The sequence below is a fragment of the Acanthochromis polyacanthus genome, chromosome 13 (genome assembly GCF_021347895.1).
Source record: "Acanthochromis polyacanthus isolate Apoly-LR-REF ecotype Palm Island chromosome 13, KAUST_Apoly_ChrSc, whole genome shotgun sequence".
In the NCBI taxonomy this organism is placed as follows: domain Eukaryota; kingdom Metazoa; phylum Chordata; class Actinopteri; family Pomacentridae; genus Acanthochromis; species Acanthochromis polyacanthus.
The window spans coordinates 20,985,556-21,012,572 of record NC_067125.1 but is presented as its reverse complement, the minus strand read 5'-3'; the positions used below and the strand labels follow the sequence as shown (position 1 = coordinate 21,012,572).

Here is a 27,017-nt window from a genome sequence, read left to right as displayed (position 1 = left end):
AGTTCTGAATAAAGCATACGTTTATAGACTTTTATAGATAGCATCATAGACACTTCTGAAAAACACTGGCTGACAAGACAGCTTCCTGTCTGCACATGCTTGGCAAAAGAGGAATATTCTGGCATGATCCAAAGTACACTGCCAAAATCACACAAAAGTTTCTAAAAAAAAAAAAAACAGAAAACTGGACAAGCCGGTCCACTGACTTGAATTAAACAGAACATTTCAGGGGTATTTTAAAGAGAAAAGCAGAGAACACAGCTCCTACAGTAAAGCACATATGAAAAAGACTGGCAGCAGAACATCTCTCCAGAAATGCGTGTAACACTGGTATGTCGAGGAGGAATACTGATTCCCGTTACCAAAAATAAAGATTAAAATATGAACCATTGAAAAAAAAAAAGGATTGTAAGGTCTTTGTTGCCTTCAGTTCCTACTGTGGGGCCTGTATTTTTAATGTAGTGCATCTTAACTGTTAGATTTTATGTTACACAGAAGCAAATACATTATTGTTCAACTTGGAAGAAACTGTACAGTATTGAAGGGTGTAGTCACTCCTGTTGTATAATGTAGAATGTTTTAACTTGTGCAAAACTACTTGCATGCTTAAACAAGATGTTATGACTTCACTTACATGAAACGGTAAAAACAAAAGAGGCTGTTAGGCAGCTATAGATATTCAGTCAGTGCAGTTAGTGGATGTACTGTTTGAGGACAGGTCATTTAAAATTGTTGCAACAAAGAGAGGAAATGTGTTCTCCTGCCACAGTGGCACATAAGCATGCTGATGTCTGACAGGAGCTATTTTCAAAAACTCAGTAACTACTAAGATCCCAAAATCAAGTTGAATAACATAAAAAAAATACAAGTAAAACATCTGCATGGAAAATCCATTCCATTCGGTCCACCTAATTACAAATAATAATGATTTCTATTGTACATCTAGATCAGCACCGGCCCTGAAAAATTATATTGGCCATTTTTAACACATTAATGAATGAAAATGCATTTTAACACTGTAGCCTGTGAAGGAGGAGCTAGTTTAAACTGCTTTATATACTGTTAATATCAGCCAGTGGTTTCAAGAAATAAAGATGAGAATTATCTCTACATACTAATGGAGAATGACAAAAGGGCATGTAGTGGACATATTTGTCCATGAATACCTCAAAACTGTACTTCAAAACAGCGCTTGAGTAAATGCACTTGTTAGCATTTCCACCTCTTTAGTGGGATAGCAGGGTAGGAGATAAACAACTGCTAAAATAACATGCTTCAAGTGCTTTTATGCTAAAGAAAACACAGGACACTAAAATTAAACAGCAGTCGTTTTCCATAAAATTATAGCAAAATCTGATTGTTTTTCTGTCAGTCAGATTTATTACAGCCTGATGTTCACCATACAGTAGCTCATCAGACCAGATGGCGAGCTAAATAGCTAAGGCTAAAAAGCACACCAGTCAGGTAGCACCATTATTTAACAGCAGGGAGAGAGCTAAGCTGCTGCTTTTAACAACCGCTGAGTTTCAGCAGCATATCTGCACAAACTAGAGCTACAATGCCATGTCTGCTCTGTTGGGAACATACCTTCACATGGTGTCCAATCATCATTTGGCAGTTTAATGCCACGTCTCTGCGCGTTTTCTCTGCTTTTACTGCCGTGTGTTTCAATAACTGTTACATTCTACATGTGAACAGTGTTTGAGTGAGTTGTAAGTTGCGTTGTCTTCCTTTGTGAAACTGTTGTGTGCAGCAGGGAGGAAGAAGTGTGAAGCAAATAAGCAGAAGCAGAGTGGAACATGTTACTGCCAGTGATACAAACACTTCTGTCACTCTCAGCGGCTTTTCTTTAAGTGCTTAAAGGGATATCCTTGTGTATAACTGCTACATTATGAAGTCAAAGCTTAATGGTCTGATTAGTCAAACATGAGGTCTGCATGTGTTCAAAATGTATTGGTGCAATATATTCACAACAAATGCACATTACTGTGCTAAGCCTGGTGTCTTTTAGTGTAATGTATTTCCAAAAGGTTGATAAGACCGTTGTTTTAGTGAGTAAACAGCTTCTCATCTAAATGACAGCCTCTGCTGTGCACTGGTTAATACATTTTATGGGAAACATAATGCTTAATAACAGCTTTTTATAATAATCCGTAAGTAGAGGCAATTCTACTGTGTGGGCCAGCTGTAACTGTCAACTATTTTTTAGGAAAATGTGTGTGGCACATGTTATGACAAGTTCTGTAGCACTCTGCCTGTAAATTGTAAATGCTTAGACTGGTTTTATAGCACTGCTCGAGGACTAAATGAAACAGGAAAAACTGTAATTCCTGCATTATAGCATATTAATACATTTGCAAAATTAAGCTGAAAAGTTGTTTCTGGACCTTAGAAACTAGTATACTAGCCATATCTCATGGCTGAATGATCTGTGTACAAAAAAAAACAGGTATGTGGCACCATGATAAGAGGTTTTTGTTTAGCCATTTACAAAGTAATTTTCCAAAGGAAATGACATTCCATCCCACACCTCTGTGCACTCCTACCATCTAAAGCAAGAAATCTTTCACTAAAAGGTCCTATGGGTATGTAAAGACAATGCAAAACATCTATTTAAGGTCAGAAAATCAGAGTGTTTAATTAAACATTAGAACAATCAATGTTGACTTTAACCCATAAGAACCCACGGTGACACCAGTGTAACAAGCACTTTGAGTTCCCCCAGTCTCTTCCGATTAAAGCTTTATGTCTGACCTTAACTCATTAAGTCCTTTAAGGAAAATGGGTGGGTTCTTATGGGTTTAAAGTCACATAGTTTGTATGTGTGGAAATTCTCTTTCAGAAACAAAACATGCACTGTTGTGCAGCGGTTGGTCAATGTCATCACACCAAAATCTCACTGGTTGGAAAATTACTGGTGTTGGTTTCATAGGAGAGCAGAGCGATCTTTCAGGATGAATCTACTACTTTTGGCCTGTGACCTATGAACACCCCCATGTTTTAACAACTTTGAATCTCAAACAAATAGTCTCTGCAAGGTCTAAATTATTTAATGTATACTGAACACTTTATCAGATTCAGCTCCAACTTAAATGACACCATGTCAAAAAATTCATAGCTTCATTTTGTTCAAATGGAAGGCCAACAAACTGAGCGTCAACGTTGCAAACACCAGTTTTCATATCACAGCTTAACAACCAACACGGCAGATGATAAATTCTCGGTAGGCTAACTTGTTTGTGTTATGTTCCTCAGTAGTTCTTGTGCTGGAATCACCGGTGGATACAGTTCTATTTTCAGACATTCTATGACTAGGACAGAGGCACACTGTTTCTGCTCCGAGTCTGTTTTTATCATCACAGGTTTAAATGATAAAACAATCAACAAATACTAGCTTTTTATGTTGATTTAGAATTCATTCAAGCTGATAACTTGTGAGGTTGTTTTATGTAACTTTGTTTGCCCCACCTCTGCTTATTGACCACAAGATGGCGCTATAGGACCACTAAAAACTCTGCACGCGTTTGAACTCCTGTAACTGCACAAGGCCTCCATTATTTCACAGCAGCTGCCATTATATTCTTTAGAAGGACCAGTTAAGTGATACATATGTAGTGCTAACAGAGTGTGTGATAGCTAAGTTGACAGTTAAAAAAGCGTGCGTCCGTGCGTGTGTGCGTCCGTGCGTGCGGTTGGAGGGGATTGGTGGAACTACAGTCAGGACTGCCTTGGGAAAGAGTGAAGCTTAAAGAAGAGGGTGGGGTAAGAGGGGCTGACAGAGAAATGTAGTGATGTAACATTGTGTCCAAAAATGACTAAGTGTCATGAACAGGAAAGAAGTGTGTCGTATGCACAAAGGCTACATGAAGTCTGATCAGCTGAGGCCAGAGCCTCTGTAACAACCAAAAATATCCTGACTTTAAGACACGATGATATTGAATCACTGAATCAACAGACATAACCTGGAGAAAGCATCTGCTTTATTAACGTAACTTACAAAACCAGGAAGAGGAAACATAAGTTCCACACTGCATGCTTAATACAGGACACTTCACAGATATCTATTTGCTTTACTTAGCTGCTCTTGCATTTTACAAAAATGATCATCTGACACCACTGATTAACATGACCAATCAGTAAAGTTTAAATATTAGAAATTTTCCCACATTTTATGGAAAAATTGCCTAAAATGCATACATTTTTTTATTTCAAAGGTGTTTGGGGAATTTCTTTTTTCATTCAAAAATGTTTCTTTTTATGTGGTATGCACAGGCAGGTCTCTCTCAAAAAAGGCATTTTAATCGCAGTGGAGTTGCTGGTAAAATAAACATCCAAACAACATACATTCCCAAATCTCAGTTTAATACGTTTTCTACTTTTAATCCTTTTTTCACTCTGGCACAGAGACAGACAGTGGTATTCATAGTCGTCTAGCTTCCTGCTTTCTAACATTACAAATGAGATCAGTGTTCTTTTTCAATCTTGGCCGGCATACATTCTCTCTTTGCAGATCAATATTTTGACGACAACATCCTGCTCTTGTCCTCAGGAGCATTAACACAACACAAAACAAAGTTTCATTCACTAATCTAACCTAATTCTAACATACATTTACTCAGTGGCATGTGACATTCCACTAACACACCCAGGAAAACTACTCTAATGAAAAGTACTCTAATGTTCTCTGCTGTCGGGAGCTCAGCAGATGGTGAGTGTTAATGCCAAAGTCCCATGCGCACACTGAGATTACAGCACGGTCTATCGTGTTTCCTGCTGTGTGAGTGGGGTGGGGTTATCTCTGCGTTAATTGACAGGATAGAAATAGTTTGTGAAGGACACATTGATCCAGTCTCTAAACTGACTGACTGCAATTGCCCAGTATGATACACAGCTGCCCTTAGCTACACAAGGGCTTTTGTTTTGTCTCTTTCACTTAATTTCTCACTTTTTTCTCAGGCTCCATCTAACAAATAAGACTGTTAAGCCCATTAGCAAATTAAGTAAGAATAATTCCTGGAATACCCTGACTGCAGCACTACATATACACACCCCATCTATGTCACCTGCAGCCAGTCACAACATGACAACCAGACATGCCACAGCATTGGGTTTTGTCCATAACATAACCCGTACTACATACATTTGCACAAGGCATGTCAAGTAGTCCAAGTTCATGCAGACAGGAAAGTTACAGATTTGTAGGCCTACTGTAACTCTCAGGTTAACAGTTTTAACCTGGCTATCCACTATGAAGCCTGGTGAAAAAATAAGTAAGGATTCCTGTTGTTAAAACCAATAAGCATAGCAGTTTCAATAACGTCCTCGCATCAGTCGGTGCTCAGTCCCTAAACATAGGAGATTGAAGGAGGTCTTTGCTTGGTCAATGCTCAGGCCTTAATAATAATGACCATAGCAGTTTAAACAGGGTCCTTAAACTGGTTGAGGCTCAGGCACTCCTAATAATAAAGTAGTTAATAATAACATGAGGAACACAGGGTCTTGGTCCAGTTCCACAAAGCAGGTGCAGTGAAAATTCTGAATGGAGCAAACTTTTATTTTTTTCTTTTGTTCCAGAATAAGAAGTACCTCAAACCTAAACTGCAGATTTACCATTTCATGCCCTCAGTTGATAACAAAGCACACACTGGAACAAAGTAATTTGCAAAAGTTTTAATCTTTAGAAACCCTGTAATAGATACTAGGTTGTTATCAAAAGACTATGAACACTGATTTATCCTCTGCTCAGAATAAAATGCGTACTTAACACTGTGGACATTAAGGCAGTTGTTGAGTTGTATATTACTATAGTAATCCCTGCTTAAAAAAACAGGTTTTTATGAGGCTTTAGACACATAAGGCACTGACCAGCTGAACAACTGTTTGTATTGTTATGATGAACTAATGGAACAATCACAGACAAAGCATGATGTTGGAGACGAGGAATATTTCTGAGAGAAGGGTTAAAGTCTTGTTGTTGAAATTACTTTAAAACTAAAAAGAAATAAATTTAGCTTAAAAGTGACTTTTTGAATACAAGCTACAAGCAGTATAGTCTTCATGTGTACTAACAGCATTGCATGTTAAAATAATTTCACATGAACTATTGGAAGGTTTTTGAATGGAGCTAAAATAGTCATTTTCAACCAAAAGATGTTTTTTCACCTGCATATCACCAAAATCATGATTATAGTGTCAGACTAGGACTTTAAAGTCACAGGTTCTATGTCTTATCCATTTGATTTTCATCTTCAGCTGCTGTCAGCTGCATTTCAGTCTCCATCAGGTTATAGCTGAATAAATGGATTTAAAAATCTGATGTAATATACAACAGGATTCCAGCTTTATCATCCTACTAGGAAAATTCACATGGACCACACTAAATAAAATGTAACATGCTGTGGGTGTGTGCATGTGTGGTTGTTTTGCTATCTTTGAAGAACCTATTCTTTCAGGGAACGAACTGTCAATGACGGTCCTCACAAAAATATCAAAATAAACTGTCTATGTGTTAGGCTTGAGCGTGCTCCTTAATGTTCTACAGCAAGGTGGCAGATGTAGGTCAGACAGACTGCATGTGCATCATGTCTTTGTACTCGTGCACATGCAGAGCTAACATAATACATTGCCAAGCCCCTTCCCCCAATCTAAACCTTGTGCAACCTGAACTCTAAAACAGCTCTGTGAAGGTGAGGACAAGCCAGAATTTCCTCACCTCAAACAGTCTAAACCTCAGAGTGGACACCACAAAGAAAGATGTACAACTAGTCAACTCTCTGCAAGCACATGACAGGCTTAAATCCATTAGTGTTTACACACCAAACAACTTTAGTTTGAGACTTCAAAATACGCACGCACACACTAAAGCTGCCTAACAGCCGAACTTCATCACTGAAACACAGAGAGGACATGTATTTGTAATGTTTTAGCAATCCAACAAAAGCACACTCACTGGCCAACTACAGCATTTACATTAAAAACCAAATTACCTGATGCACTATTGGGTATTTAGAAGAAATGCTTAACCTTGACTATAATGAAGTGTAATGTTGCGCGTAATATGTTTTTCAATTGATGAAAGGATTGTTTTTATGACTCGATTAACGTAATGATTAATTTACCCCACACTAAAAATTGCATTCACTAACATTTGAATATTTTATTCGATCAACCAGTTGTACTGAAGTTAAATGGATGAACAGTTCTCAAAAAAGCCTGAAACACACTTCTCATCACCAGCTATCTGGTCATTTTTTTATCATTAAATTCTAACCCGACCTGGGAGAGTTACCCAGAGCCCATATGGACACGACTGTAAAACTCTTGTGTGACAACTATGACATGTTCACTAAATGCCAACAACACTGGAATCTGTCCAAGCATGTTTGTGGATGATGGGTGGTGCTACTTTGTGGAATGCCACAGCCTATGTACAACTTCTTTAGCTTCTACAGCATGGATTTCAAACATTGTCCAAAATTCCTCAAAATGATGTGATCCATCCAAGGGGCTGGGTGGTAAGATTGTATCAGAATTGTTTGTTAGTTTTTTACTATGATGCCAATGACAGAAATGAGCTGGGACCAGTACCTACATTGAAGAACATGGTAGGTATTCTAATCCAGTAGATAAGAAAAGTCAACAAGAAACACCGTCATCTCACACGATCAACAGACTAAACAGCTATCAGCTTCAAAGTCACTTCTTGTTTCACTAATTCTGTCTGGCTACAGTAATCTCTGTGGAATGCGTGGGCAGGACAAAACATCGGACAATGTTTTCTACACAGCTCTGAAGAATCCAGCTCCTCCACCTCACATGCTGGGTCAAAGTGCAAGAAGTCAGGTCAGCACTGTACAGGACAGTGATGGCTATGATACACAGATAGACAGCAAGAACTGGGCACCAAGTCACTGACTAAAACCTTCAACAAGAGCTGCTGAAAGCTGGTGTGGCTCTATCGACTGTGTCGATATTTTACAGCTTCAGAGTGCAGCTTTGGTTCACCTTCACATGTTTACATGAAACTGTACCGGTAACATGTTTCTGAATCCTGTTCATAGTATCTCTTAATAATGCTTCAGAGATAAGCACGAAAATATTCCGTGAAAGGGCCATGAAAGGGAATTCTTGCAGTTTAGTCAAGTTTGAGCAAAAGGTCTTAAAGGTGATATCAGACTGGCATGAGGTATTACTGAATAGTATTATTGGAAGTGTGGGGTCCAACAGCATTATACTTTAATTCATACATTGAAATGAATATATTTTGCCTTCTGCTTGTTCTGTTTTGTTCTTTAAAAAAAAACCTTGTGAGTTCCTTAACTTTTACAGTGTATGAGAAGAAAAAGTACTTTCTATGTTCTATACTCAAGGAGGTAGTGACAGTTCAGTGTTATTAGGAAAATAACGTAATTATTGAATCCTTTAGTCTTAACAGAAAGAATTATACCAAATGCTAAATATAAAGGGCAGTTATAGAAGAGGAATGTAGAGTGGACATCTGTTAGTGATCTAAGATCAGACCACAGAACAAGACTAACATTCTACAGCCATGCTAACACTTCTCTGAAGCTGTACTTGAAGCAGTTCTTATCTACAGTAGATCCTAACATCATCATGCTAACATGCTCACAGATCTGAGTGTACTGCTTCAGTGTTTATCAGTGGTTTTGAAGTCATTATTTAACGGATTTTTGGTACAGCAAGGAAAATAAAAAATAGTTAAACGAACATTTTCTGTAAATTAATTTAAATAAATATACATATTTAAATGCATATAATCCTTTATCTGTTTCAGGGCACAATGGTAGAATGATTTAGCTTGTGGAACACAGATCCTGACTGTTTGTATGAACTGGTTCCACAAATGTGCCTAACATCATATCATTTCGGTGCACCAGAACTTCATTTAGGTGCATCCACAGTTTTCACTCTACCTTTTAGTGCCATATATTACATTTTACATTTCTCGGAAGGTCCTACACACATTGATGATGTAAATTATTGGAAAGAGAAATAAACTTTTGTTTTCAGGATGATCTAGGACTCAAAGTAAACATAGCTCTCCTTCAGTTATACTATATTCAGCCTTAACATTTATTGTCCTCTTTGACTCCTTACTGCTTTAGTTTGCCGCTGCCTGGCACTGAAACACTGCAGGGAGGGGAGCTGTTTTGTTGTTCACCTGTCACAGTACAGAAACCGTTTCTTGGGAACATTGTGTTTTGTCAACACTTCAATTCAGGATGGAGGCCTGCCGACTGCAATAACTCTAAATGCATAATGTTGGCCATTTAATCATATTTAAATGTTTCCCCCCACCCTGATAATTTACTCAGAAATGATGTGAATGTAGACTTGTAGTTTACAGGTGAACAGTGTATCCCAAGCTGGTTTGTGAAGCAACAAGCCAAACACGTCTCAGATGCAGACTATCAGTAGATAGTACAATTTGCCTACGTTCTGCCTCACATGAATTGTTGCACACTAAAATTTACAGATGCTGTTAAAACACCTCACATGCGTCCATAAATGCTACTAGGCAGGTCTGCACGGAGAAGCCTCTAGTCCACATTCACTCCCCACAGTGCAGCAGTGCAGACACGCACGTGATTAGGCATGGGCCGGTTACCGGTTTTAAGGTATACCACGGTATGAAAAAGTCAAGGTTTCAAAACCACTAAAATTTTCCGTCATACCGTTCCTGCGGTATGAGCGTTTTTTTAATGTGACGTCTCATCAGGGAGAAAGTAGAGGTCCCTCAAGCTGTGTGAAGCTGCAGCCTAAAGCGCCTCTCCCCCGGCTCACCTGCGTTTGTTGTGAGTGACAAGCAGGCAGCTCTGCAGGCTGTGTGATGGCTGAAGGAGGCGAGCCCCCGGAACTTTTTCCACCGTCCAAGCGGACTAAGTCGGCTGTTTGGGAATACTTCGGCTACCGTAAAAAGCCAGACGGCCACGGCTTGGAGGAAGAAGGTCGCCCGACGTGCAAAACGTGCTTGAGGACAGTGGCAGCCCGAGGAGGCAATACATCGAATATGATCATCTACGGGAGCACCACCCATCGCTGTATGCTAAATTAAAGGTAAAGTTAATGCTGTCTTGAAATGAACGAGCGTATTAGCGTCTGACATTAGTGAAATGAGCTTGTTACCAAGGCAGATATGGTAACTACCATATCTTATCTTTTCTTCATCTCTATCTTTTAGTAACTTTTTTTATATTTTAACTGACATTTTAGAGCTGCAATCATAATACCGTGAAACCGTGATATTTTTGCCTAAGGTTATCATACCGTCAGAATCTCATATCGGCCCATGCCTACACGTGATATATACCATTTAACAGAAGGGATACTGGGTTGTTTGTTTGCAACATTAACACCAATAACAATAATGTATTGCACATGTGATTATACTTTTTGACTAATTCAGAGCAGTAATGTGTATTTTGACAGTCGATTACAGCATCAGTAGATGATTACAGCGCAACATGAAGCCAGCTCACAGCTTCCACCATAAGATACTGTAGTGGCAATGAGCCTGGCACATAATCTGTTCTCGCAGACTTACAGAAGCCTCAGGGCTTAGGTCAACACAAAGCCATTCTCTGTCCCATTTCCTGAAACTGAAACTTAACAGCAGATAAGCTGAGGGGTAGTGGCCATGTGCTGAAGTTTGGCTTTTGAGTTCAGTGTGTAAATGTATCAAGTGAGCTACTGACTAAGACTAGCACATGAACTTGTCAATATATTTGGAGGTTCATGTATTTTAGCAGGTTTAAATAAACAAAGGATTCCATTTGTGGAGAAAACAAAGCAGGCCATTGACATTGGGCATCACCGGCTTGTGAGCATGGCTGAATTCTTTACCCACCAGCAGACCACTATGAGTTGGAAATTCATCTAAAATATCTCTCTTTTTTTGCAGTGTTGAGATTTGCTGTATTTTTCTGTTTTATTCCCTTGATTTGTATGTTTGTTTATATGTCAAACTTGGAGGACTGGTATTATTTTAAAGTTTCCATGGTTTTCCTGTCTCAGAATGGGACTTTGGGGGTGATTACTTGATTACAACAGTGGGAATCAGCGACAGTCTGCGTACAGTAAAACTCTATTCTATTCTATATCTGGGAGTACACCTGTCTGAGGACCTCACCTGGAGCCACAACATCTCCCAGCTGATTGAGAAGGCCCACCAGCTCCTCTACTTCCTCAGGAAGCTGCGGCGTGCCGGTCTGCGAGGCCCAGTCCTGAAGAGCTTCTACCGAGGGGCAGTGGAGAGCATCCTCAGCACTGGCATCACTGTGTGGCATGGCAGCTGCACGGCCGCAGAAAGGAAGGCTCTGCAGAGGGTGGTGAAAGCGGCTCAGAGGACTGTAGGAGGCGGTCTACCCACCACCACTGAAATTTACACCAACAGATGCAGGAGGAGGGCCACCTCCATCCTGAAGGACTTCACCCACCCTGCACACAAACACTTCAACCTTCTCCCTTCCATAGCATCCGGACTAGAACTGCAAGACTAAGAAACAGCTTCTTCCCCAAAGCTGTCAGGCTGTTGAACAGGTCTCTGTAGACTCTGTTTTCGTATCATCACCACCTCTCCCCGCAAATACACATGCATGCACACATCCCCACATACAAACACAGGCATACACACGCACACACACATGCACACATACATGCACACACATTCATACACACACTGCACTAGGCTCTTTATTTATTTATCGACAAAATATTGCACTACTGATGGTTCACTGCACATATATTTATGTTGTAGGTTTGTATATATTAGTGTGTCTCTTTATACTTATATTGTCTTTTATGAAAGTGTTTTTATATTGTTTTATGGCTGAAACCGGGACCAGGGTCCAATTTCGTATTGTTTCATGTGTAAATGTGGAATGACAAGACAATAAAGAACCTTTGACTTTGACTATTAGTAGAATGTGAATAACATCCTAATTAACAAAACTGATTAGATTTTTTTTGTTTATTTTTCCTTTTTTGCAATTCTTGTCATTTTGCCACTGGTCAGTTTCCTCTGGCACCGACTGTAGCATCTTTGGGGTGGCACCAAAAATCCTGACTAGTGCTGATATATCGATACAATGCCCTTCAAAATGATTTTAACAAAAGAGTGAAAGTGTGCATGTCAAATCTATTAGCTACAACAAGTGCTAGACTGAAACCTGCACACTAAGGTCCACATCTAACTTGATGATTTCATCAATTATTCTACATAATTTCAACTGCAGTGTGTGCAGTGTGAAAACACACAGTTCAATGAAAAATCATAGCTGGATTAAAATATCTCTTCACGTTAACAACAACCTCACAAGAGTCCATTCCTGGTGGACACTCCCAAGTGACTCAATCCTTAACAGTGACCAACATACATTTTCTAAGAAGGCTTTGAGTCCTGCAGTTGTAGGCACAATGCAAACAACAGCATGTAATATTGTTGCTGTAATTGTTCAGGTTCTACTGTATTTATAATTTGTATTTAAAAAATCCAAATTTGTGGATCATGACGAGGACACAGCCGAAGGGCAAATTCAATCGAGAAAAAAATTGACCATAGACTGGAACTAAAAAGAATAAAATATATTTATTATTATAATGATAAAGGTAGGGCTGAGTACCAAACTTCGTTTTTTTTATGGCACCTACCGAAATGTTTCGGTAGTAATGAGTATCGAAATAAACCTCGTCTTTCGATTCCATGTTCCGCTACTTATCACGTGATTATGATAAAGCAAACCTGTGATTGGCTGTAACATTACACGTGACTGCGGCAAGCCGGAAAAAAACATGCTGTGGCGTGCCTCCCCCATTCACAGACAGGTTTCACGTTAGGTACATTGACTTTACTGCAGTTGTGTAGCGTGTCGTCGAAGTGGGAAAAGATGCCTCTGAGGTCTAAAACGTGGCTCTACTTTTGTAAAATGGACGCAAATAGTGCGAGGTGCAGTATATGCCAAAGCGGGTAGTAAACTCCATCTAAGGCTAAATACCGGCACGAGACCGATAGTCGACAAGTGCCTTAAGGGAAAGTTGAAAAGAACTTTGAAGAGAGAGTTCAAGAGGACGTGAAACCGTTAAGAGGTAAACGGGTGGGGTCCGCGCAGTCCGCCCGGGGGATTCAACTTGGCGGGCCAGGGGCGGCCGCTCGGTGTGGGAGGATCCCCTCGCAGGACCTCTCCCCGGGTGCGGGCCGTCCCCTGTCGGACGCATTTCCTCCGCGGTGGTGCGCTGCGACCGGCTCCGGGTCGGCCAGGAAGGGTCCGGGGGCGAAGGTGGCTCAGTATGTACTGAACTGTACATTGCTTGCAAATGTTCTTTTGCACTGGAAATCACTGGAAAATTAAAACTCAAGATGTGAAAAGTAATGTGTAATGCAATTTTCATTCTGTTAGAGTATATATTGTAAAACTGGTATCGAAAAACGTATCGTTTTGGAACCGGTATCGAAGTGAAGGTATCAGTATTGGTACCGGTATCGAAACTTTTAGATTGATACCCAGCCCTAGATAAAGGTGACCTAAAATTGAGTACAATAGTAATAAAAATTATCCAAAATAAATGGGACCATCTATTTAGTGTGTGACCAATCTTTGCATGTGAGACTACATGTAAAACTGCAAAATCTAAATTAATTTTTCTACATTTTAAATATCACCAATAAACATGTCATGTTAAACACTACATCGCATTTTCAGTTCAGTTCTACTTTGAATATATTCATGGCACTACTGTGGTAAAAAGGAGCAAATGTTATTGTGTGAATTATGATGAAAAACAGATCTGATCTTTGCAATATATTTGGGGTTTCCATATTTATATATGCAACTCTGCACATCCCTCCCAACAGTAAGTTTCCTGTAAACATGGCCATGTGTTTAAAGGTGATGAAAGTAACATCTGATTCACTGTGATCGCACTGTATATTGAAGTGTACCATGAGTACAGCAGCCCAGCCTAGCCATGAAAAAGTGCATTTGGCAAACCTTTACCAGACTGGGCGGTGCCCACAAAAGTGCAATCTTTTGTGGCTTGGCTTCACAAAAATAGAGTCCCATATCTCAGATTTGATCAAAACTAGGATAAGGAACATTAATAGTTGGGGGAATAACCACTTGCTACTGGGCATTGTAGTACTGAGCAATTTATCAGCACAAGTGTCGCTCTTCTAAAAACACTTTATTGAAAAGTAGCTCACAAATTGACAGCAATGCTGTATGTGAGGTTGAGGGACATGTTCCTCAACTGATATTTCTTTCTACAGTCAGGTCCATAAATATTTGGACATTGACACGATTTTCTGCATTTTGGCTCTGTATACCACCACAATGGATTTGAAATGAAACAATCAAGATGTGCTTTAAGTGCAGACTTTCAGCTTTATGTGATTGTATTTGCATCCATATCAGGTGAACGGTGGAGGAATTACATCACATTTTAGACTTGCCCTCCACCTTTTTAAGAACCAGAAGTAATTGGACAATTGGCTGCTCAGCTGTTCCACAGCCAGGTGTTATTCCCTCATTATTTCATTTACAAAGAGCAGATGAAAGGTCTAGAGTTAATTTAAAGTGTGGTATTTACATTTGTAATCTGGTGAGGTCCACTCTCAATATGAAATCCAAAGAACTGTCACCATCAGTGAAGGAAGTCATCATTAGGCTGAAAAATCCAAACAAACCCATCAGAGAGATAGCAAAAACATGAGGCCAAATAAACTGTTTGGTAGATTCTTAAAAAGAAAGAATGTACTGCTGGGTTCAGCAACACCAAAAGACCCAGAAGACCATAGAAAACAAATGTGGTGGATGACAGAAGAATCCTTTCATTGGTTAAGAAAAACTCTTTCACAACAGTTGTCCAGATCAAGAACAGTCTCCAGGAGGTGTAAGCCAATAACGAAGAGAAGACTTCACCAGAGTGAATACAGAGTAGGCTTGGGCGGTATCCAAATTTTGATACTGTCAAACTTCCTTCACATTTCACCGGGGTATACGGTATTACCGTGACTATTACTGTTACTGGCTTGTGCCTTCACTTTCGGAAATTGAATACTCGCAGCAGTGAGTGGGTGGTTGATTCGGAAATACGTCCTTAGGTTAGCGGTGTTTCCATCTCTCACGATCACCTTTTGATTGCAGAATTTACAAATTGCTTCATCAGTATTTACCAGTTCTACTTTCTCGTTTGCCTGGAACCCGAAATACTCCCAAACTGCGGAAGTTGTGTTCTTTTTTGACACCAAGTCACTCCATGCGGGATCTGCCATCTTCCCCCTCTCTCTCTCCTCAGCGCTGTCACGTGACGACATCACGTTCATAAACTTTATGGAAAGTCTCCAAAAGTAGACTAAAACATAACTGTTTAAGTAAAACTGAAAATTCAACCACACAAGTGCTACTGGACATAGAATCAATTTTAGGGATTAAATGACTTTTATTTAAAATTTAATGCTTATGTTAACCTTTCCTGCTCAGCTCCCGACCGTGGTCAGGAAGCCCAGGGGAGGACGGTTCACCAGGGCCGAAGTTACTGTTGTTACTTCGGGGTTAACCCCCTTCACTTCCTTAGCAGTCGTAGAAGGCAAAGACACAGAAGCCCGGCCTTATTGAAGAATACTGCAGCCTTTATTGTAAATTAACAGCGGCTGAACCATACGGTCGCGCTAACCCAGCAGCTACACACCTCTTCTCTCTTCCTCCCCAAACCGACTACTGCCGTCTTCCTCGCTCGCGCTGCATTCAGGGTCGCTTGGACATCTCGCTCTCCCCCTCTCACACACACACGCTGCTCTCTCTCCCTCTCTCATAACTGAGCCACACACCATTGCATTTTTTTCATGACAGTATTGGAACTGATACCGCTGCTATTTTTAAACACCGGCAGTATAAGGTATTACCGTAATACCACCCAAACCTAATACAGAGGATTCACTGCTAGCTGTAAACCATTGGTGAGCCTCAAAAACAGGAAGGTCTCATTAAAATGAGCCAAAAAAAAAGCATCTAAAAGAGCTAGTTCAGTTCTGGAACAACATCCTGTGGACAGATGAGACAAAGATCAACTTGTACCAGAATGATGAGAAGAGAAGAGTCTGGAGAAGGGAAGGAACTGATCAAGATCCAAAGAATACCAGCTCAGTGAAGCATGGTGGTGGTAGTATCATGGTGTGGGTGTGTATGGCTGCCAATGGGACTGGTTCTCCACTGGCCAAACTGTCTTCTATCATGGGAAACTCCTCCCACCCTCTGCATCAGACTGAACTCCTTAAGAAACTCCTTCAGCAACAGACTGGTACACCCCGAAAGTAAGGAGGAATGTTTCCGCAGGTCTTTTATTCCAGCATCAGTCAGACTTTACAGTGTCGCCGCATAAACTGGTCTACCTCTGTCACTGCTGCACTTATTTCCCCTCATACATGCATACCACCTATGTGCAATAACTGTTTCAACCTCGTGTAAATAGTCTTCTTAAAAATAAAAAAATCTTCTGTGTGTATAATGTTCTCTGCATTTTTGCAATGTGTGTTTCTAATTTATTCTGTACTGCCTTCATACCATTTTTTCTTCTGCTGTAATGGTGAACTTTCCCCACTGTGGGATCAATAAAGTTGATCTTGTCTTATAATATCTTAATGATGTGACTGCTGACAAAATCAGCAGGATGAATTCTGAAGTGTTTTGGGCAATATTATCTGCTCATGCTCATGAGATTTCATAGTACTGATTATTGAAATATTCAGAGATATCAGATAAGCCAAATACCCCCTTCAGATGGACAGTGCAGCTGTTTAAATGCATTTATTATTCTGGGTGATTCCAGGGCGTATCTTTTGCTTACAAAAAAGATACTTTGGTCTGTTAAGAAAGCAGGTCGTCATTCACATAATTTTGGGGAACCATTATCAGTTCAGTACTTTACTACAGCTTATCCAGGCACAATGTCTGGTTGACAATGCAAACAGCAAAATGCACAACGCTATCATATTTTGGCTGGCTTGACCTGTCAGTTGTTAAGATAAAACTGGAAAATGTTTTTTTACATTGCTCATTAAAATGTCTCTGAGCAGTAGACCACGAACTGACGAGATAAAATTAGTCACTGAATCAGTGTCCCCTCTACCCTAGTATTTACATTTGTGATATTTGCAGGCGGAGAACAGGCCTGTAATTATTGCTAAAGAAAGAGCATCTCCCTCTATTGCAGAAAAATTCCACAAAAATACAGAAGGCGTCCGGTATCCATAGCATATGGCATCAATTTCAGAACACCCAGCATTGATTTAAGTTCACTGTAGCTTAACACCACACAGTTTTATGAACAAATGGTTCAAATTTTGTCAGTCTCTCCAAATCACACTACAAACAGATCAAAGGACAGTCTGTCACCATGGAAACAGCCAGGTGTTTTTCGGTTAAAGCAGTGGGCTTTAACTGTACTGCTGTGTCATTGGGCTCAGCATTGAGAGAAAGGAGAATGCTGACATTGTGGTTTTTGGGCAGTAGCAGTCAGCACTGAAAGAGGCCAAACAAGCTGTGGCGTCCAACCAAGACAGAGACACCGACACTGTACCACTGCTCTCTAGCTCTCACACATTTCTACCCTTCTTTTATATATATATATATATATATATATACAGACAGACAGACAGACAGTCTATTTGCTCATGCAAAATGAAAAGTGACAAAGAAATGACATTCAATCATGATTCACTGAAATTAATCCACAGCAACTGTGTGATTAATCTGATTAATAATTTAAATCTTTGACAGCACTAATTATAACGAAATGATCAATGTTATTCACTTCACCTGTCAGTGGTCATAATGCTGTGACTGATTTCTGTAGGTCATCTCACAGCATTTAACATAGTACAGATGCACTGGCAGTCAAACTGCTTTACTGGCAAAGACGTGATATGGAAAGAACATTCCTGAGTAGATGGCTGACTACTGTCGCCAGCTGCAGTCAAAGTCAGTGGAACCGAGATCCATCTGCAGGACGAAAGACTCACTGGAGAGGAAGTGTAATGACACAAAACATCTCAATCGCCCACCCATAGTCAGCTCCTCACTTGTAAACAAGCCAGCGAGTGCAGATGAATATGACATGATGAACACATTAGTGATTAGATCAGCGAGTATGTATTCTTGATGCATATCTGTAATGCGCTTCCTATCAAGAGGCACTCCACAAACTTATTTGAATCTCTAAACATATCAAACTGCAAATCAGAGGTCTGAAAAAAGGTAACATATTTCAACCTGCAAAACAGTCTTTGTGGTATTAAGTAAAAATACCTGTTAGCAAGACACATTCATTCCTGGTTTAGGTCGGCACTCACAAGGCATGCAACAGGACAAATAAATCACTAGAATTATCTTTTACACTGAATTTAATCAATCCCTATTCACGTAGCACTTAAACTTTTCTTCAAGTAATCTGACGCTGAAATCAGATACCTCAAGGTAATTTTCTTATAGAAAAGCAGTTAAAACTCTCCAGGCATGGCATCCCTTATTCACACTGACAAGTCCTTCCTTCAGCATTCTTTTCTATTATTCAGAGATCCTGCAGCTACTCCATTAATAATTCAGCTTGCAGAAAAAAACAGGAGGGGAGACACCTCACCTTACAGACACTGCTAGAAAGGTCACAGCGAGGTGGACAAGTGTGCTGCAACATTTAAAGCCTGCAGTACTTGCCCAATACCCACACACTTGCACTGAATCTGAAAAACCTACATCTAAACTTAACACTTTAAGCGCCAAAGTCGCAGTATTGCGACAAGCAACATTGCTGAACATAACAAGCCATAGCTTCAAGTATACTGCCTCATGCAGTTACTACTTTATACCAGGAGATGGCGGACATCTGGAACTTCAATCTGAGCATCATTTGTGGGCATGTTTTTATTCAAAGTTTTGGAGTTTGTCGAGTTTGAAAACCGAGGAGACGAGACTCGACTCGCCGTCGGAGCGTAACAGAGTGCAAGACGGCGCATTTTAGAGCGAGAAAACTCACCATACCGAGAGGTCTGGTCAACGCTGACAAAGTACTTTGTCAAATAATGGCTTACTGACATTCTGGAGAGGAATATTCACCCTCTGATGAAGATGTTCAGTCGTCCAGTGAGACAGAAAGTGACGCTGTGTCTGTGCATAACGGCAGCGGGTCGGTGCGCCATGACAGTTAGAGTGCCTGTATAATGAGAGTGGCGACATGACGGGTCCAAAAAATTTTGGTCACCTGATCTATAGGAGCCATTTTGTTTCCAATTCATGAACGCCGGTTATGCCTGTTAACATTGTTTACAACGCAGAGAGTAATTCTAGGTCTTTTTTGGCTTCATAAATACCTGAAAAATGACGGGCTGTTGTGCCTTTGGGTGCACAAATCGATCGGAGAAGGGATTACACATGTTTAGATTTCCCAGGAGTAGTGAAAGAATGAAACTGTGGGAAAATAAAGTCCGGAGAGTGGGACGGAAACCGACTTCATCATGATTTTTGTGCCAGGTTAGTCCCATGTATTAGGGTGACCATATGTCCTCTTTTGCCCGGACATGTCCTCTTTTGAGAGGATGTCCGGCCTGTCCGGCCGGCGTTTATAAAGTCCTTCAAATGTCCGGGTTTTTGATCCCCTAAATTCCACATAACGCGAAACCGCCGCGCAGCGCCGCGCTCTTGAGTCGTACTTCGCAGCACTTAGAACCCATTCTCTTCTATCAGACAATTTCCACTGCACACGCTGCGGAGCGCCAGCGCCGCATCTCTGAAGCGCCGGCGCACACCACGGCGCTGGAGATTTGCTTCCTCGCAGGCTGACAGGCAGGTAGACACACTGCAAGAGAGCACTCCAACCAAAAGAAAATGCCGAAACGCAAATGTCATTTCACTGATGAAATGTGAAAAAAGTACCCCTGTTTTCGTCCGGGTCGTGTCAAATGGGAGGCAGAATGTACAGTCTGCAAAGCTGGGACTTATGTCTCTGTAGCTAATAAGAAAAGAAAAAGAAGGAAAAAAGGACTGTTGACTTGAGGCATTATTTCTATATTTTTTTCATTTGCCATTAGACACATTATTTTGAAGAATGGGCTAACTGAACATTGAAGAATAGGCTACCTCTCTTTTTTGTTTAATATTTTGAGGCATTATTTCTATTTTTACATAATTGATAATTGGGAGGTTATTTTGAAGAATGGTACTCTACCTCAGTTTTCCTAACTAAGGTGTAAGTGTCAGACTTAAGAGAGATGATTATTTCTTATTTTGTTAAACATCTGAATACACGTGTTCCTACACAACTTGAGTCAATAACTATTAAAGACGAGAGCATGCCATATTTGTATGTGACTGATTATATTGTTTAGGAGAATTGCTTTAATTTAATAAATATATTATTTACAAAGCAATTGTTTGTAAGTGTTTTGGGCTATTTTTCTGTATATCCAGGTAAAGTGTTCTTTTCTGGGGAATTCAGAATATCTCGCACAGAAAGCCCCTGACCCACGGAAAACCCCTAAAAAGGGGGGGGACTGAAAATTTTTTGCGCGCGAGCTGGAAGTGTGTCCTCTTTTCAGAGAAACAGAATATGGTCACCCTACCATGTATGTACTTTCATGTTATGATGTATGGGTGAATGACAGATAGAAAAGTTTGATGTGATTTTAGGCAGTTGTGGTTATTTTGACTTTGACCATTTTCATGCATGGAGATGCATGAAATATGGGCCGCTGAAGTTTAACGGGGTAACCCGTTAAACTTCAGCGGCCCATCTGAGCTTCGACAACAGCCTCCCTGTTCATTCACATGATTTCCAATTCAACAAACAGCTGACAGTTTTCTGTTTCCTATTTTCTGTTTTCCGTCCAACCTGCAGTCACTTATCAGCCCCGTCGTAAATGACGATGATGATGGCTGGGTTTGCCTGACAGATGAGGAAGAGTTTCACAAGTGGATCAGACATTTTGATAAGCCTGTTGGGTATTGTTGAGAGAGCGATCAAAGGAACCATAACTGATTTAATGAGCCATTCGCAGTTTCACTGTACCGGCCGTGTGTACTTAGAATTGCATGGCTTAATCTTTGAGACAAGCATATGCTACTGCCAGGATCAACCAGGTAGCACAGACGGGACGAGCGTGCGGCGCGTAGAGCTTCAGAATATGAGTAAGCCATTACTTGACAAAGTACTTTGTCAGCGTTGACCAGACCTCTCGGTATGGTGAGCTTTCTCGCTCTAAAATGTGCCGTCTTGCGCTCTGATACGCTCCGACGGCGAGTCTCGTCTCCTCGGTTTTCAAACTCTGTAAACTCCAAAACTTTGAATGAAAACACGCCCACAAATGATGCTCAGATTGAAGTTCCAGATGTCTGCCATCTCCTGGTGTACAGTACATGAGGCACACGAGGCAGTATATTTGAAGCTATGGCTTGTTATGTTCAGCAATGTTGCTTGTCGCAATATTGCAACTTTGGCGCTTAAAGGGTTAAATTGCAAGTTTTCCGAACCGACTGGTCGCTCAACAAGCTAACATGTAAACTTTGCATAGTGAAAGTGGACAGAAGATGGTAAAACACTATAAATGATCAATGGTCTGCTCTTTCAGAGCAGTTTTCTACCAAAACGGCCCTCAAAGCTCTTCACAGCATTTCCCATGTATCTATTCACACCCACAACAAGAAACTTCAGGTTCAGTGTCTTGCCCAAGGACACTTTGGCATGTGATTGAACTATCAACATTGTGATTTGTGAACAAGTTGCTATCACCTGAGCAAAGCCAAGGCTGTCTGTTTTTTTATGCCATGTCCAATGTTACTCATACCCTTCATCAGTAATCAGTGGTAAAACCTTAATTTGCCACCACATCAATGAAATGGTTCTTAAAATTGCAAACAAGTCTTGTGCATGTCTCTATTAGATTTTGCAACAATCTCCGGGTCTTTGAGGTTGGAAGGCCTCTTTGCCATCGCTCTGGTCTTCAGTTCCCTCAACAAATTCTTGATGGGATTCAGTTCTGGACTCTGGCAAGGCCACTCAAAAATGTTCATATTGTTTGCTGTTCAGAATTTCTTGACCACGAGGCTGTACGTATTATCACTGTTCTGTTGGAAGGTCCAATAATGCTGAAGGACAAGATTTTCTGCATGTCTTAAGAGGAGAAAAAAGTAACTACTGTTGAGCTGGTATTTTTGAGCAGCCCTGAAGAACTGCTGGATAATTGTTTAACTTCTGAGAAAACAACAACATCATCAGCCATTTGTCACTGCTCTTCAATGTCCAGTTTGAATAGTGGTCTTCTCTTCTCACACAGCCATCAACATGGCGATAGGGGAGTATTCTGGTAAACACTTGTGCCCCCTCGCGACTGATCAAAGCTTCTGCAGTGCAAGTCTTAACACCCTTAGTGAAATAAATTAAGACTTTCAGACCACACACGCACATATATGAAAAAACTTGGCATGTAGAAAAGCTTCAGAAAACAAATCACTTTATCAAATACATTCATGGTTCTTTCCCTCTTCTCTCTATCAACCCTCATCCTCAGAACCTCATTCCTCTTCCTCTATAAGAGAAGCTTAGGGGGCTCGGGTCAGGAAGTGGTCTATTTGTTCCAAAGCAGATTCCACAAATACCAGAGTCAGACCTAAAGAGAGGCTTGCTTCCCGTTGTTTCCCGTCAGCCTGTCAGACAAGTGAAAATGGCTTTTTGCTACTTTAACCTCCACTCTCTCCCACGCCCTTCTCATCAAGTCTCCTCAGTCTATATTCTGGCAGCAGGTTTCAGATAGTTTGAGCAAAAAAGTCTGCAACCGCAGCCAACTGACAAACGAGTTTGCTTCAATATTTCCATGCTGCTTGCCATCCCAACTTACAGTCATCAAGAGTGTGGTGACAGAAAATATGAAAACATCCTAAAACGCAAAGCCACATAAGAAGGTTGGCAGCTTGCTTAATAATTCACACCACATGTGCTTTTAGGATGGGAAGCATCAGAATTTCACACATTCCTTCATTTTAATTTTGCAAACAATCTAATTAAGCTGTATTTAATTTAAATGTCTGATTTTATATTTTTAGCCCTGATTCCAATCAATACTTACATCAACATTTCTATCAAAAATGTAAACTGAACGGGTGCCCAAATAGCTCAACTGATTGAGCAGGCAACTCATAAACAGGGCTACATTCCCCGATGTGTAGGCTGGGTTTGAATCCAGCTTACAGCCCTTTGCTGCAGGTCTGTCACCCATTCTTCTCCCCTGCTTTCCTGTCTGCCTCTCTACTAACCTGTCAAAGCCCAAAATGGCCAAAAACAAAAAATATAAAAATGTAAACTGAACAATAAAATAACAGGTATATATTAACCAAGGCACAACATATGTTTTGAGCAACCTGATGAAAGCCCTATTCAAAACTATTAAAATCTTAAACTTAATTGATTTTTATGAACAAGAGTTTAACTAGGACAGTGTAACCAAACTAATGTGAAACTAAAGAGCAGCTACAGAGAAAAGGCATCACTTTGTTGAAGGTGTCTGAACAACAAAATCGTGAAATAGGCATTGAGTACAGAGGAAGAATACGTACAGTGCCTTGTGAAAGTATTCGCCCCCCTTGAACTTTTCAACCTTTCGCCACATTTCAGGCTTCAAGCATAAAGATATAAAATTTTAATTTTTTGTCAAGAATCAACAACAAGTGGGACACAATTGCGAAGTGGAATGAAATTTATTGGATATTTTAAACTTTTTTAACAAATAAAAACCTGAAAAGTGGGGCGTGCAATATTATTCGGCCCCCTTGCATTAATACTTTGTAGCGCCACCTTTTGCTGCAATTACAGCTGCAAGTCGCTTGGGGTATGTCTCTATCAGTTTTGCACATCGAGAGACTGAAATTCTTGCCCATTCTTCCTTGCAAAACAGCTCGAGCTCAGTGAGGTTGGATGGAGAGCGTTTGTGAACAGCAGTCTTCAGCTCTGCCCACAGATTCTCGATTGGATTCAGGTCTGGACTTTGACTTGGCCTTCAAACTTTGACTATTTCTGGACTAATCGCAGCCTGTACAGACCAGATGGTCTACACCCTAATAGAAAAGGAACAAAACAACTAACTACTAATTTTATTCGATTTATCGCTTTTAATTTATCCTGATATGCAACATGGCAAGACTTGATCCAGACCTCTGTGTCTCCTATTGAGTCCAGTCCTAATTGTGTGAGTCCTGCCATTGCATTTCCTGATTCTCAGACTCAGTCCTTAAAAAACTCCTGCCATCATAGGTCTGACTTTGCACCATCTGATTATTCTGTTCATTCTGCGAGTTCCTTAAAGATGGCACTCCTCAATGTTAGATCTCTTAGTAACAAAACTTTCATTGTCAGTGACATCGTTAGCTCTCATAGACTTGATTGTATTCTCCTTACTGAAACCTGGCTTGATGAGACTGGTAGCAAGGAACTGATTGAAGCATCACCACCAAACTTTTCATTTTCACATTGTACCAGGACTAATGGGAAGGGTGGTGGTGTTGCTGCTATTTATTCAGATATTTTATCATGTAAAAGCATTCAATTGGGTTCATACTCTACCTTTGAGTACTTAGCCTTGGCAATTCGATCTGATTACCCATGTCTTCTTCTCATTGTTTATCGTCCTCCAAGGCTCAAAAAAGGCTTTCTAACCGAATTTAGTGAACTTTTATCTCAAATTACTGTTGAATATGACTCCATTCTTATTCTTGGGGATTTTAACATTCATATTGATTGTAACACTGATCGCTTTGCCAACCATTTTATTGAGCTGTTATCTTCATTTGAACTCGTACAACATACCACTGGGGCTACTCATAACCGGGGGCACACTCTTGACCTGGTTATTTCTAAAGGTCTTGATATAGCCCTGGAGTGTGCCCTTGATGTTGGGATGTCAGATCACTTTTGTATCTTTTTTAATGTGGTCTGGAAAACCAAAATTATACCTGGTGTAAAACTAGTCAAAAGACGCACAATTGTTGCTGACACATCTGATAGTTTTATTGCTAAATATACCAACTGTGCTAGGTTATCTGGGCCATATACTGATTTTAACCTGGATTTTACTCTGTCTTCCTTGTCTTCATGTGACAACTTGATCAATAAATTTAGTCAATTAGTAACAGAAATTATGGATGACATAGCACCTATAAAAACTAAATTATTTTCTGGCAAGACCAAAGCACCGTGGAGGAATGTGGAAAGAGTGAGGGCTCTAAAAAGAGACTGCCGCAAATCTGAGCGCAAGTGGCGCAAGACCAAATTGCAGGTTGACTGTAAGATCTATAAGGATACGCTCAGTACTTATAATAAAGAAATAAAACTATCTAGACAGCATTATTTTTCTCAAATCATTACTGACAACTCTAATAATTCTAAGTTTCTTTTTAGCACAATTGATAAACTCATTAATCCTCCGAGATCAATACCCACTGTACTGATAAATGTAATGAATTTGCATTGCATTTCAAATCTAAAATCTTGAATATTAGGAACAATATTGGAGTTTCCTCTGTTGGTGGACCTGACCACTCTCCCTCCGCTCAGTACCATGGTGCCAGCACTCTTTCTAACTTCACTCCTATTCAGTGCAGTGAACTACAGGAAGTTGTGCAACAGCTAAACTCTGCAACTTGCTCTCTTGATCTCATGCCCACTAGGTTGTTTAAAGATGTTTTTAACTGTATTGTCGATGATGTACTCAAAATTCTAACTACCTCCTTAGAGTCTGGAATCTTCCCCTCATGTCTCAAACATGCTATTATAACACCTCTGTTGAAAAAGAATAACCTTGATCCATTTGCTGTTGAGAACTACAGACCAATTTCAAACCTTCCATTCCTGGGGAAAATTCTGGAGAAGGTTGTTTACCAACAATTACTTGGGTATCTGTCGTATAATAGCCTGTTTGATGTTTACCAGTCTGGTTTTAGAAATAATCATAGTACAGAAACTGCCCTAGTCAGAGTTATCAATGATCTGAAAATTAATACAGACAACCATAAAGTTTCTATTCTGTTACTTCTTGACCTTAGTGCAGCTTTTGATACTGTGGATCATGTCATTTTACTCCAGCGCCTTGAACAGTGTTTGGGCCTCAGAGGCACAGTCCTTAACTGGCTTTCATCATATCTAAGTGGTAGATCTTTCTCTGTTTTGGTCGGCAGCTATGAATCTGATAATGTCAGCATTCAATACGGAGTCCCACAAGGATCAATTCTTGGTCCTCTGCTTTTCAATTTGTATATGTTACCACTTGGGTCCATTATCCAGCACCATAATATTCAATATCATTCTTATGCTGACGACACGCAATTATACGTATCTGTTACTGCTAATAATTTGGGTCCAGTCAATGACCTCCTTCAGTGCATTACAGATATTAAGTATTGGATGGCAACTAACTTTTTACAGCTGAATGAAGATAAAACAGAGATTCTTTTAGTTGGTCCGAGTGCTCTGAGGCAACATATTCTCCCTTTGTTAACTCCTCTGTCAGTAAAACCATGTGAGCTTGTCAAGAACTTGGGTGTTATTTTAGATGCTGATCTTAACTTTCAGAAACATACAGCTAATATCTCCAAGACTGCCTTTTATCATCTCAGAAATATATCTAAAGTAAAATGCTTTCTGTCGCAAGCAGACTCTGAAAGACTGGTTCATGCTTTTATCTCCAGTAGATTAGATTATTGCAATGCACTTTTTGCTGGACTGACAAAGCAAGTACTACATAAACTTCAGCTTATTCAGAATGCTGCAGCCAGAATTTTAACCAAAACTAAGAGGTATGAACACATCACTCCTGTTCTATCCTCTCTTCACTGGCTTCCAGTGAAACAAAGAATCGATTTTAAAATACTTGTTATTGTTTATAAATCTATGAATGGATTAGCTCCTTCCTACGTTGTTGACATGCTCACTGAATACGTACCGGACAGATTCCTTAGATCATCCAGTAA

The 27,017-nt window shown here is 40.1% G+C and overlaps 1 protein-coding gene across 7 annotated transcripts in view; it reads right to left on the bottom strand.

Moving 5' to 3' along the window:
• The window catches only part of LOC110968371 (unconventional myosin-XVIIIa-like), a 247,258-nt gene that overhangs the window by 204,109 nt on the left and 16,132 nt on the right, over positions 1 to 27,017 (bottom strand). Inside the window, exon 1 of one of the 7 annotated variants that reach the window (XM_051958143.1) lies at positions 11,150 to 11,166. The exons of 5 other annotated variants lie outside the window; for them this stretch is intronic. In XM_051958143.1, coding sequence (XP_051814103.1) covers positions 11,150 to 11,164 — 15 coding nt within the window. In that variant the 5' untranslated portion in view covers positions 11,165 to 11,166. Of the gene's footprint in view, positions 1 to 1,587; positions 1,608 to 11,149; positions 11,167 to 27,017 lie in introns of those variants that run through there. One more of the 7 variants, XM_051958144.1, reaches the window with a different exon arrangement.